General features: G+C 45.8%; 1 protein-coding gene across 3 annotated transcripts in view; it reads right to left on the reverse strand.

Moving 5' to 3' along the window:
• PRPSAP2 (phosphoribosyl pyrophosphate synthetase associated protein 2) overlaps positions 1-14,172 on the reverse strand; it is a 47,834-nt gene that overhangs the window by 8,092 nt on the left and 25,570 nt on the right. For all 3 annotated transcript variants that reach the window (XM_034646930.1, XM_034646928.1, XM_034646929.1), the window contains one exon: positions 7,514-7,662. In XM_034646930.1, the coding sequence (XP_034502821.1) occupies positions 7,514-7,662 (149 nt within the window). The remainder of the gene's footprint in view (positions 1-7,513; positions 7,663-14,172) is intronic.

Genomic DNA, 14,172 nt, shown 5'->3' on the forward strand with positions numbered 1-14,172 from the left:
AAAAGACCCAAGAAACTAGAAACAGATGGGAACTTCCTCAACCTGAAAAAGGGCAACTATGGGCAACTATGAAAAACTCACAGCTGACATCATACTTATGAAAGACTGAAAACTTTCCCCCAACATCCGGAACAAGACAAGGATGTCTGCTTTCATCACTGCTACTCGACACTGTACTGGATGTGCTAGCCAGGGCAATTAGGCAAGAAAAGAAATAAAAGGTACCCAGATTGGACAGAAAGAAGTAAAACTATCTCTATTAGCAAATGACATGATCCCACATATAAAAAATACTAAAGAATCCACAAAGAACCATCACACCTAATACACCAATTCACCATAGTTGCAGGGTAACACACAAAAATCAGTTGTTTTTACACACCAGCAATGAACAGTCTGAAGCAGAAATTAAGACAACTCCACTTGTAAAAGCATTGAAAAGAATAAAATACCTAAAAATAAACATAAAGGAATGGAAAGACATCCCATGTTCATGGATCAAAACATTAATACTGTTAAGATGGCAATGCTCCCCAAAGTGATCTAGAGATTCAATGCAATCCTTATCAGAATCCCAACTGCTTTTCTGGACGAAACGACCTGAGCCTAAAATGCTAAAATATGGAAATACAAGGGACCCCGAATAGCCACAAAAATCGTTTAAAAAGAAAGAATGAAGGTGCAGGACTCACACTTCCCTATTTCAGAACTTACTACAAAGCAATATTAATCAAATGTAGTGCCGGCATAAGACTGGAGACATACAGATCAATGGAACAGAACTGAGTGTCTGCAAATAAACCTGAACATCTACAGTCAACTGATTTTCCCGCAGCTTTTCTGTGATGTCATTGACACATAACACCGTACAACATAGTGATCTGATACACGTACGTACGGCAAAATGATTACCACAGTAAGGTTAGTTAACACATCCATCACTTCACAGGATTACAATTTTGTGTGTGTGTGGTGAGAACCTTTAAGATTTCCTCACTTGGAGGCACCTGGGTGGCTCAGTCAGTTAAGCACCTGCCTTCCGTTCAGGTCATGATTCCGGGGCCCTGGGATCAAGCCCCACGGCAGGCTTCCTGCTCAGCAGGGAGTCTGCATCTCCCTCTCCCTCTGCCTGCCACTCCCCACAGTTCGTGCTCTCACTCCCTCAAATAAATGAGTAAAATCTTAAAAAAAAATCTACACTCTTAGTAACTTTCACGTATATAATACAGTATTATTAATTACAGTCACCATGCTATACATTAGATTCCCGAGTTTGTTCATTTAACTGGAAGTTTGTACCCTTTGATCAACATCTCTCCATTTCCTCTACCACCCCCAGGACCCGGCAACTACCATTCTATTGTCTGTTTCTATGAGCTCGACTTTTTCCTTTAGATTCCACAAGTGACATCATACAGTATTTGTCTTTCCCTGACTTATTTCACTTAGCACAATGTTCTCAAAGTCCATCCATGTTGCCATAAGTGGCAGGATTTCCTTTTGATGGCTGAATAATAGTCCACTGTATATATACACATTTTCTTTAATCATTCAACCACTGAAGGACACTTAGAATTGATTTTTGACGAGGGTGTCAAGACCATTCAGTGGGGAAAGAACAGACTTTTCAACAAGCGGTGCTGGGAAAACTGGAAATCCACATGTAAAAGGATGAAATTGCGCCCTTACTTCACACCATATTCAAAAATTAACTCAAAATGGATCAAAGACCTAAAAATAAGAGCTAAAGCTATAAAATTCAGTAGAAGACACGAGAGTGAATCTTCATGACCTTGGATTTGGCAAAGGATTCCTAGCTATGACACCAAAAGATAAGCAATAAACTAAAAAAGAGATAACCTGGATTTCATCAAAATGAAAACCTTCTGTGCATCAAAAGACACTATCAAGAAAGTGCAGACAAACTACACCATGAGAGAAAATATGCATATTTCCTACTAAGAGTTGAGTGTCCAGAATATATAAAGAAGTCTTACAATTCAACTATAAAAGGGCAAACAAATCAATTTAAAAATAAGCAAAAAATCTGAAAAGACATTTCTTCCAGAAGATACACAAATGGACAAGTACATGAAAACATGCAGCGTCATTAGGGAATGCAGGTCAAAACTACGACGAGGTACCACTGCAACCCGCTAGAATGACAATCATCAAAAAAAAAAAAAAAATCAGAAAATAAGCATTGGTAAGGATGTGGAGAAACCAGAACCTTTAACATTTGCTGGTAGGAATGTAAAATGGTGCGGCTGTGGTGGAAAACGGATTGCTGGCTCCTCAAAAAGTTAAACACAAAATTACCATAAGATCCAGCAATTGTAACCCTAGGTATAGACCCTGGAGAAATGAAATCGTTTCTTGTGAACACTGCAGGTGAACAAAAGTCACAGCCTCATAGCCAAAGGCAGAAACAACTCCAGAGTCCATCAGTGGATGAATGCATAAACACACTGTGGCATAGCCATACACGATGAGTATTATTCAGCCATCAAAAGGAATTAAGTCCTGATACGTACGTACAAAGACATGAGTGAACGGTAAAGACATTATACTCAGTCAAAGAAACTGGACACAGAAGGTCACAGACTGGATGATTCCATTTATGTGAAATGTCCAGAACAGGAGAATTCATAGGAACAGAAAGCAGATTGGTGGGGAAAGGGCACGTGGGGAGTGATCATTTAAGAGGTAAGGGTGTTTCTCTGGGGTGATAAAAGGTTTGAAACTAGGAAGATACTGTGGTTGCACAGAACTGCAAATGTACTAAATGCCAGTGAACTGCATACTTGAAAACAGCTAATTCTAGGGGCGCCTGGGTGGCTCAGCCATTAAGCGTCTGCCTTCGGCTCAGGTCATGATCCCGGGGTCCTGGGATCAAGCCCCGCATCAGGCTCCTCCGCTGGGAGCCTGCTTCTTCCTCTCCCACTCCCCCTGCTTGTGTTCCCTCTCTTGTTGTCTTTCTCTGTCAAATAAATAAATAAAATCTTAAAAAAAAACTGTTAAAATTAAAAAAAAAACCCAGCTGATTCTATGTTATGTGACTTTCACTTCAATTTTTATTTTTTTTATTTTATTTATTTATTTTTAAAGATTTTATTTATTTGTCAGACAGAGCACAAGCAGAGGGAGAGGCAGGCAGAGGGAGAAGCAGGCTTCCCGCCCAGCAGGGAGCCCAACATGGGGCTCGATCCCAGCACCCTGGGATCATGACCTGAGCCGAAGGCAGACGCTTCACCGACTGAGCCACCCGGTCATCCCTTACTTCAATTTTTAAAGAAAGGTCGGTGTCACTAAGGAAAAAAAGTACGAGTGCTCTAGATCAGGGCTTCTCAACCTGGGCACCTTCATCATTTTGGGTCAGATTAATTCTTTGCAGTGGGAGCTGTCCTGTGTGTTACGGGATGTTTACGGCATCCTCGGCCCGGTCGATTGTGACCACCAAAAATGTCTGCAGACATCTCCAGATGTGCTCAATGGGACAAAATCCATGGCACCCCCGCCCCCCCCCCAGTTGAGAACCAATGCTGTGGATAAAAGAGGCTAAAGACATGACAACTGAATGTAATGTGATCCCAGGTGGCGGGGGACGGGGAGGAGGACCACCGAAATGTAAAACCAAACAAAGCAAGACAAATCCCCAAACTGAAGTTATTTCTTACAATTTCCACACTTCCTTTCCCAGGCACCTGAGCCCAGGACTGGGGAAAGAGTACAACGGTGTAGCCTATAGGGAATCAACCTGACGGAGAGCCATACGAACAGTCTTACCTTTGGATTCATAAATCTCACTTTTAGAAACTTACAATGAAGAAGCCCAGGTACAGAAAAAGTGTTAAGCCACATACGTGCATTGCAACACTATACTGGGAAAGAACAGGTGAAGACACCAGGGCGCCTGCATGGCTCAGTGGGTTAAGCATCTGGCTCTTCGTTTTGGCTGGGGTCATGACCTCAGGGTCATAAGATCAAGCCCTGCATGGGGCTCTGTGCTCAGCGCAAGGCGTGCTGGACATTCTCTCCCTCTCCCTCTGCTCCTACCACCCCTCTCCCCGCTCACTCTCTCTAAAATAAATAAAATCTTAAAAAAAAAAAAAAAGGGGGCGCCTCGGTAGCACAGTCGTTAAGCGTCTGCCTTCAGCTCAGGGCATGATCCCGGGGTCCTGGTATCGAGCCCCGCATCAGGCTCCTCCGCTGGGAGCCTGCTTCTTCCTCTCCCACTCCCCCTGCTTGTGTTCCCTATCTCGCTGGCTGTCTCTCTGTCAAATGAATAAATAAAGTCTTAAAAAAAAAAAAAAACAGGTGGAAACAAATACCCGCTAGACCCTGGATGGACGTAGGTTTCAGCCACAGCCGTATGATGGGATACTCAACAGCTGTGAAATATGCTGTTCATGCAAGTTTTCAATCACCTGGGAGAAGGCGTGTTGTGGAGCGACACGTGCATTCTGTCCCCACCTGCAGCGCAGCTCCGTAACCCAAGGACGGAAAGCACGGGAAGAGGCCCACCAAGAGAGAAAAATGCTGTGTGTCTGGGTTTAGCGCCGATGAGTGTTTTCTTCCTTTATGCACTGTCATGTTTTGAATATTTATATAATGTGCTCCTATTCTGGAAAAGTAGTGCTTTCTTTTCTAGTTGGCATTCTCCCTCTGTAAGAAGCCAGAAACTACAAACTAATTTTCTGAATCTAATGCTAAGTATCAAAGTCTTCTGAAGTCATCACAATCTCAAAATGTATGTGTGAGATGCCAGAGAAATACGCTTTCCTTTGCCTGCATACGTCTACGTGCATCTATCTACTTGCTACTACCTTGAACAGGTCCAGAGGGCCAGACCAGCAAAGGTGCAAAAAACGTCCAACATTTGGGGTCTGTGGAATTAAAGTTCTGCTGTATCTACCCCCACAATCCTCTAGTGTTTACTGCTTGAGTCAAATGTACACAAATAAATGTTATAATTATAATCGTGAATGAAACAAGCTGAAACATAAAGAGCAAATAAGTACATAAAGGAACTATCAGGAAGTCCTGGCCCCTCGTTTTCAGATGGGAGACCGGCAGCCGTGTCTCTGCAGTCTAGAAATGACTAGCTAAGACTGCAATTGAAGCTAGAGCCCAGAAGTTAAAAGGAGCTGGCTCATCTAAAGGCTGCTGACACGTTCCTGAATGTAGCTGAAGTCGCTGCAAAGCTGAATAGGAAAGTGCTCCCCCCGCCCCGCCCCCATGCTCAGGGAAAGAGCTCATCCCTGTAGAGCCTAGAGGGCTGCCTGACACGAGCCCCTCACTGAGCAGACATGGCTCCTGAAAGGAAGACCAGCCACAGGCCTGGGAGCCCAGCAGCCCTGCGGCTGGTACATGTGCTAATGCGGGGCCTGATGAGCAAATCCTGAACCCTGGCTCCATCCACCAGCTCTCAATTAAACTGATTAATAACGGAGATCTTTCACATTACAGTTTTCACATCAAGAGTGCATGTCCTTACATTCCCAGCGCACCTCGGCTCCCATTTGCCCCATTCCAGCGGGCAGGCGGGCCCAGCACAGTCCGAGATCAAAGCCCTCCCACTGGGCATCTGTGTAACTTCATCAGCCTCGCAAATCTGTCTTCCCCATCTCTTGCCTCTCTTCCCCGCAATCTATCCCAACACTTGATGCAAGCCTGGACTTCTGAAGACACCTGCTCGCAGCTCCAGAGAACTTTGCGGTCTTTTGTAATGCAAGTATATGAAATGGCATTTACAATCTTTCCCCCCAAGGACCTTCCACTAGTCAGGGTGGGGTCCTTCCAGGTCACATCATGGCCGGACACAGGCCCCAGCCCTTGCCTCCAGAGCCTGCCCCCTTGCCCCGAAGGCTGTCCTGGCACCCTGATCTACCCAACACCTGAACTCTGCCTCTCTCCATCTCAGCCCGCCGAGATCCACAGGCCCAATCTCAGCTTCCTCCCCACCACCCCAACACAGCTTTCCTTCTCTCAAGTGTTCTCTTTGCAAATGAGCAAACTCCTGGGCAAAGCAAGAACCCAAAGGGGCATAAAAATGATTCTCGAGGGACGCCTGGGTGGCGCAGTCGTTAAGTGTCTGCCTTCAGCTCAGGGCGTGATCCCGGCGTTATGGGATCGAGCCCCACATCAGGCTCCTCCGCTATGAGCCTGCTTCTTCCTCTCCCACTCCCCCTGCTTGTGTTCCCTCTCTCGCTGGCTGTCTCTCTCTCTCTCTCTGTCAAATAAATAAATAATATCTTTAAAAAGAAAAAAAAAAATTCTCGAGCTGAAGGCACTGGAGCGCCTGAAATCCCTTCCGGTCTAAAAGCAGAGCCCCCCCAAAAGAACTGGAAAGAATTCAAATATCATAAACCCCCTTCCGGAACAACCAGGAAGACTAACTTACCACCCAGGCTAGAAGTCAGCACCACAGGCAGACAGACACGGTCACAAAACCATCCGATTCCCTTCTGTGCTAACGGCCCTTCTTCGCTCCTAAAAGTCACGTATTTCCCAGCTTCCCCTGTTAAGACCCCCCCCCAATCCTAAACCCTGTCTTGTGCTGTGCTAATCTATCTTTTATGATATTTACAGGCCCCTAAGCCTGAATCTAAAGAGGGCAGAGGAAAAGTTTTTCCTCCCCAACAGACTCAAAGGCAGTATTTTTTTTTTTTTTAGTTGAAAAGATGTTAGTAAAGCACGAAGGAAGTTTCTTAGAAACAAATTCACACATAACTGCCCCCCTCCCCAGTCACCACACTGTCACCTTTCGTATTCCCTCCGGGGCCTCACACAAGCACAGGTATACTACTATTCTGCCAATTCCAGTATTTCCCAGATTTTTCTGTTTTATCCAGCTAGGCTTAATTATTTCACTGGGCTGCATAATTAGTTGTGCTGATACAAGATAATTTATCAAGGCCCACCCGCTACTAAGACATTTAGACGTTTCCAATATTGTGCATTCAAAGTAACACTGTTACTTGCATAAAGTTTTTTGCTTGTGTTAAACTCTCCTCTAGGATAGATATACTGCTGAGTGAATGGATGAAATTCGCTGAAATGACAGAACTGAGCCTTTTCCTAGTTCCTGCTGTGATCACACAGACTGCTTCCAGAAGGCTCTACAATCCACAGGGCTATCAGAAATGCATCTGTTCGGGGCGCCTGGGTGGCTCAGTTGTTAAGTGTCTGCCTTCGGCTCAGGGCGTGATCCCAACGTTCTGGGATCAAGCCCCACATCAGGCTCCTCCACTGGGAGCCTGCTTCTTCCTCCCCACTCCCCCTGCCTGTGTTCCCTCTCTCACTGGCTGTCTCTCTCTGTCAAATAAATAAATAAAATCTTAAAAAAAAAAAAAAAAAGAAATGCATCTGTTACGACAGGGCCGGGAAAGGTATTATTAATCAGTTCTTGCCAACTTCAAAAAACAAGAGGCCATTCATAGTGGGAAGACGACACACTCAGGCAGCCTTAAAAGCAAAGAGGAAAGTGACAAAGAGGGGCCGGCACACTTACTAGGGATCTCCAAGCTGGGGTGGATGGCAGCTACACTCCTGACCATGGGCGGGGAGTGCCGTCCATCCACCAGGTCGGACTCGGCGTCCTGCGCTTCTCCGTGAATCACCGCGATTCCCAGTCGCAGGCGCTCCGCGAAAGACTGCGCCCTGGGGGAGAGCATGAGACATGGTTCAGAAAGCACAGAGCCTCCGTTTCCTGACGTTCATGGGAGGAACATTCGAGAACAAACATCCAGTGTAGTTTCCAAGAGGACTGATGAAAAGAAAGAGAAAATAATCTTCGAGTCCTAGGATCCAGGACAAAGCGTGGGGACCCAAGGTGACGAGCATGTTGCTCTGGCAGCGGGCACCAGTGGCCGGGCAGCAGCCTGGTCCACACTCGGGCGGCCAGCTGCACCTGCACTCACTCCGCTAGGCCACACCTTCCTCGCTTCTAATTGCTAACCCACCTCGCCAGGCACTTAATAGTGAGAACCAACCACAGGGGCCACAGGGCACAAAGGGCATTAAATACTCCTCAAGGTCGTAAGCGTCAATTTTTACGTTTTACTGAAATACAAGGGAGACCCAACAAACCGTACAATCTCATAAGCTCTGATGTACGCACACATCCGTGTAAAGCGTCAGCACAACGAAGCCAACAAAAATATCTGTCACTGCCACACACGTCCTTGTGCCCCTTGGTAACTCCTTCCAGCACCAGGCAACCAATAATCTGCTTTCTGGCACCAGAGTTTGACCTCTTCTAGAATTTCGTGAGTGGTACTGGAGTATGTCATCATTTCCTGTCTTCCTTTGCTCACTGAGGATAACATCCTGGAGATTCATCCACATTGTACGGCACATCCACAGGCCATCCCTTCACACCACAACAGCCCAGTGTTTGGGGCTCCCAGAGTGTTCATTTACGTGATACATTTCTGAGCTGCTTCCAGTTCTGAACCATGACAAAACTGCTTTGAACATCCATGTACAGATCTCTGCGTGGACTCAGAGTCCTTTCCTTTCTCTTGGGTAAAACCCTAGGAGTAGAATGGCTGGATCATAGGGAAAGGCATTTAGCTAACTCTCTAAAAAGCCATGAGACTGTTTTGCAAAGTGGTTACACCCTCTTACATCCCCCTGAGCAGGGCACGAGGGTCCCGGGGCCTCCGCACCTCACCGACATGTGGTGTGGCCGATTTCAAATGCTATCCGTTCCAGTGGTGCGTAATGGTACCTCACTGTGCTTTCCGTTGGGATTTCCCTCGAAACAAACAGTGCCGGACATCTTTCCTGTGCTTATTAGCCATCCGAATATACACTGTGATAAAGGGTCTGTTTATCTTTTGCCAACTTTTTCGGTTGGGCTGCTAGTTCTCTTACTAAGCTTTGGTAATTCTTTATATCTCCTGAATACAAGTTCTTTTTTTAGAAGTTTATTTATTTAATTGTTTAAGTGATCTCTCCACCCAACGTGGGGCTTGAACTCATGATCTCGAGATGAAGAGTCGCATGCTCATCCGACTGAGCCAGCCAGGCGCCCCTGGATGAAAGTTCTTCCTCAGATACATGCATTACAAAGATTTTCTCCCCAATCTGTGCCTTCTCCTGTCATTCTCCTAGTAATGTCTTCTGAAGAGTCGTTTCACTTTTGATGATGTCTAACAATTTTTTCCTTATAAAATGTACTTTGGTGTCGTATTTAAAAAATTTCTGTCCAACCAAAGTCACAAAGGTTTTTCTCCTATGTTTTCCTCCAGAAGTTTTATAGTTTTAGGTTATACATTTAGTTACGGGATTCATTTGTAGTTGATGTTTGTATATGATGTGAAATATGGCTCAAAATCATTATTTTGCACTTGAACATCCAGTCATTCCAACACCATTCGTGAAAAGGACTATCTTTTCTCCGCTGTATTGCTTTTGCACCTTTGCTGGAAACCAGTATTCTAGACACGCATAGATCTGTGTTTGGACTCGAGTCTGTTCCACTGTTCTGTTTTTCTGTCTTTGCCCCAAAGCTACGTAATCACGGTTGCTTTAGCTTTCCAGTAAGTCTTTTTTTTTTTTTTAAGATTTTATTTATTTATTCGACAGAGATAGAGACAGCCAGCGAGAGAGGGAGAGATAGAGACAGCCAGCGAGAGAGGGAACACAAGCAGGGGGAGTGGGAGAGGAAGAAGCAGCTCGATCCCATAACGCCGGGATCACGCCCTGAGCCGAAGGCAGACGCCCAACCGCTGTGCCACCCAGGCGCCCCTCCAGTAAGTCTTGACTTCAGTGTTAGGTCTCCCACTTTGTTATTCTTCCTCAGAGTCTAAGTAGCACTTATACATGTACCGAGTGGATGGGCAAGTCCATCTCAATCCTGTTTGGCCAACACCCAAATCCCATAATCACTGGTGTGGAAAACACCCAAAGAAGTGATTAGCGGTCCCACTACCTTGCAGGAGACAACACACAGCTGCATCACCATGGACCCCTTTCTTCAACCGCTCTCGTCTGTGAGAGATAAGAAATGCTGACCTCCTAGCTAGAGACGATCAGAGGAAGTGACGCAGATGTCTCCACACCAGCTGCTGTAACAGAATACGACAGACTGGGGGGGCCTGAGCAACAGAAATGGGTTTTGCACAGCTCTGGAGGCTAGAAGCCCCAGATGAGGCATGGCAGAGCCGGTGCTCGGTGAGGTCCTGGTTTGCAGATGGCCCTCATCCCTATGGTGCCCTCGCGCAGCAGAGGGCAGAGAGCCAGTAAACACTTGACTCTTCTCGCAAGAGCACCAATCCCAGACGGGAGGGCTCCACCTTCATGACCTGATCACTTTCCAAAGGCCTCACCTCCTAATACCATTATATTGGGGGTTAGGATTTCAAGATGAATTCTGGAGGGACACACACACTCCATCCATGATTGTAGTGAAAACATCTGACACTACACACAAACTCCCTGAGGGGATCTTCTCAGGCCTCATCAGACCTGGCACAATAAACATGTGAATGGATAAATGACAACGCTGGGGGCACCTGGGTGGCTCAGTCCGTGAAGCGTCTGCCTTCAGCTCGGGTCGTGATCTCAGGGTCCCAGGGTCGAGTCCCTCATCAGGCTCCCTGCTCAGCGGGGAGTCTGCTTCTCCCTCTCCCTCTCCCAAATAAATAAATGAAATCTTAAAAAAAGAAAAAAATGACAAACACTGTAGTGAAGTTGACCCTTGAAACAACACAGGTTTGAACTGCACAGGTTCATTTATGGGTAGATTTTTTTTTTAAACAAATACAGTGCAATGATGTAAATGTATTTTCTCTTATGATTTTAATAACATTTTCTTTTCTCTGCCTTACTTGTAGTAAGAATACAGTATACAATACAAATGACAAAATATCTGTTAAATTGACTGTTTATGCTCTCAGTAAGGTTCTAGTCAACAGGAGTCTATTAGTAATCACGTTCTGGGGGAGTCAAAAGGTTGTGCATGGATTTCTGAAGCACGGGGGGCAGTGGGGTCAGCGCCCTAAGACCCGTGATTGCTCACGAGTCAACTGTACTAACAGAAGCCGAATGGGCTGAGCCAAAGGTTACCACAAAAATAAAGTCTCATCAACAAATGGTATTAGATGGAAAGTGAGCATTAAGTTACGAGAAGCCTATCCACGTGGGCGAGACAAAGGAAAATTCATCAGTCTTTGGGTATTCAGTGGGAAACAAAACGTATCAAAATGCACTGTTCACTTCTGCTTCCGCTAAGATGGGAGAACTCCTGCTGCGAAGCACAACTAAAACCCGGGATATCATACACAAAACAAACGTAAGACGTCTCTAAAGGTGGAGAGGAGAACACAGGCTGTCTGGGGCCTTGAGACCGCTGGAACGACAAGGTGGTCATTCTTCTGGTCTTTTTGTCTCATTATCACAGACTTGCAGCTGGAGAAGCAGGCAACCCCAAAAGGCCAACAGGCACATACCAAAAAAAGCCCAAACAAAAGCCTGCTTTCTCTAGCCACAGGACCAAGAAAGGGGCAGCCTCCCAAGTCAGAAAACGTTAACACAGTAAGTGCCCTGCTCCAGCCAACCGCCACAGAAAAGCCAGCTACACCACTCCCGACACGAGCAAAGGTCAAGTAGGGGGTCTACCCTTCCTCCCCTGCCAGGCTATAACGATGAGCCCCAAACACTCCAACGGGGCAGTTTCAGAGAAGGTCAAGGAGGGAGCTGGGACTTTCAACCCTGCCGAGCAGTAATGACCCCCCACCCCCCAGTGTCAGTGCAGCGTGAACCCTGGACTTCCAGCCCCACTCAGCAGTAAAGAGATGCCTTTCCCTCTCCCCTCGGAGGTGGTGTCAGGGGAGGCCTCGTGGAGTCAGGACTCTCACCAACCCAGTGGTAACGAGGCCACTTCCCACATGGTGTCAGTAGAGGGGTCACAGGGAGAGTACTCCCAATTTCACCTATTTGTGGGTGTTCTGATCTGATTCTTACTACAAAGCTACAGTAATCAAACCAGTGCGGTATTGACATACAGACAACAGAACAGATCCGAGAATCCAGAAATAAACACAAACATCTAAGGCCAACTGACTTTGGATGAGAATACCAAAGCCATTCAAGGGGGAGAGAACAGTCTTTTCAAGAAATGGTTCGGACGACCAGATAATCTGGTGGGAAAGAAAGAAGCTGGACCCTGACGCCTCCCTCCATATAAAAAAATGAACTCAACATGCATCAACCACCTAAACTGAGAACTAAAGCTAAACCACTGGGAGGAAACTTAATGACCTTGGATTTAGCAAAGGCTTCTTATATAAGATGCCAGAAGCAAAAGCAGTAACAACACAGCTAACCCGGACTTCATAAAAATTAAAAACTTTTGTGTGCTGAGGGCATTACCAGGACAGGTAAAAGAAGGATGCTTGGATGGCTCAGTGGGTTAGGCGTCTGCCTTTGGCTCAGGTCATGATCCCAGGGTCCTGGAACTAAGCCCCAACTCAGGCTCCCTGATCAGCGAAGAGTCTGCTTCTCTCACTGCCTGCTGTTCCCCCACTTGTAATCTCTCTCTCTCTCTGACAAATAAATACAATCTTAGAAAAAAACAAAACAAAAATACAAAGGCAAAAGGCAACAAACAGAATGGGGTAAAACATTTGCAAATCTTCTATCTGATAAGGACCTAGTATCCAGAATATATAAAGAACTCCTACAACTCAACCACAAAAAACAAACAATCCAATTAAAAAATATGCAGGGGCGCCTGGGTGGCACAGCAGTTGGGCGTCTGCCTTCGGCTCAGGGCGTGATCCCGGCATTATGGGATCGAGCCCCGCATCAGGCTCCTCCTCTATGAGCCTGCTTCTTCCTCTCCCACTCCCCCTGCTTGTGTTCCCTCTCTCGCTGGCTGTCTCTATCTCTGTCGAATACATAAATAAAATCTTAAAAAAAAAATGTGCAAAAGACTTGAACAGGCATTTCTCCAAAGATACACCAATGGCCAATAAGCACATGAAAAGACATTCAACATCCTTCGTCGTTAGAGAAGTGCAAATCAAAACCACAGTGAGAGATCACTTACTTCACACCCACCAGGATGGCCATAACAATAGTAACAATAATAATAGAACAGAAAACACGTGTTGGTAAGGATGTGGAGGATTCACATTCCTGGTGGGAAGGTGAAATGATGTAGCCGCTGTAGTTTAGCGGTCCCTCAAAAACGTAAGTGTAGAATCGCCATACACCCAGCACTTTCAATCCTTGGTACACATCCACGAGAAATGAAAACATACATCGACACAGCCACTTGCACACAAATGTTCACAGCAGAACTCTTCATAACAGCCAAAAGGGGGCAATAACCCAAATGTCCTTCAATACGGGAACGGATAAACAGTGTGGCTTACCCACAAAGTGGATATTAATCAGCTGTAAAAAGGAATGAATGACTGATACACACTACGATGTGGATGAACCTGGGAAACAGGACGCTATGAGAAAGAAACCATGCCCAAAAGGCCATGTATTGTACGATTCCATTTATACAAAACGTCCAAGATAGGCGAATCCAGAGACATAACGCAGGTTGGTGGTTGCCGGGGGCTGGGAGAAAAGGGCATGGAGAGTGATTTCTTGATGGGCATGGGGTGTTCCTCTAGAGAAAAAGCTTTGAAACCTGAGAGACGTGGTGGCTGCACAACACTGTGAAGGCAGGAGCCGCCCACGAATTATATACTTTAAAACGATTAATTACACCTTGTGTGATTTTCACCTTAACAACAACTAAAAGCCTGTATATCAGACAAATTACTACATCAAAACTGATCCAGCACAATGCCTGGAAAAGTGTCTGAGAGGCTTGCACTTCAAAATGAGTCATGGTTTATGACGACTTCATCAAATGGACGATATAAGATTCCAGTGATAGAGCTTCTCGAAGGAAGTGTGGTGTGGGCACAGCCTTGGCTGCAACGGACACGGTGACTTTATGTTTTTATCACAAGTGCCAGCCTAATTTATTTACTATCCTAAATGTCCTTCGTCATTTATAATGGAAAACTGCTTACTGAAATGCCTTTCAAATCACCGGCCTCCTGTCTGCAAGCTCTCCCTCCCTCTCCTTCAATATTAACAGCCTGCGGGGCCCAGGATGGACGTACCTATGAGTTCTTATACTCTGCAGGGCTTCAC

Source organism: Ailuropoda melanoleuca, chromosome 17 (genome assembly GCF_002007445.2).
Source record: "Ailuropoda melanoleuca isolate Jingjing chromosome 17, ASM200744v2, whole genome shotgun sequence".
NCBI lineage: Eukaryota > Metazoa > Chordata > Mammalia > Carnivora > Ursidae > Ailuropoda > Ailuropoda melanoleuca.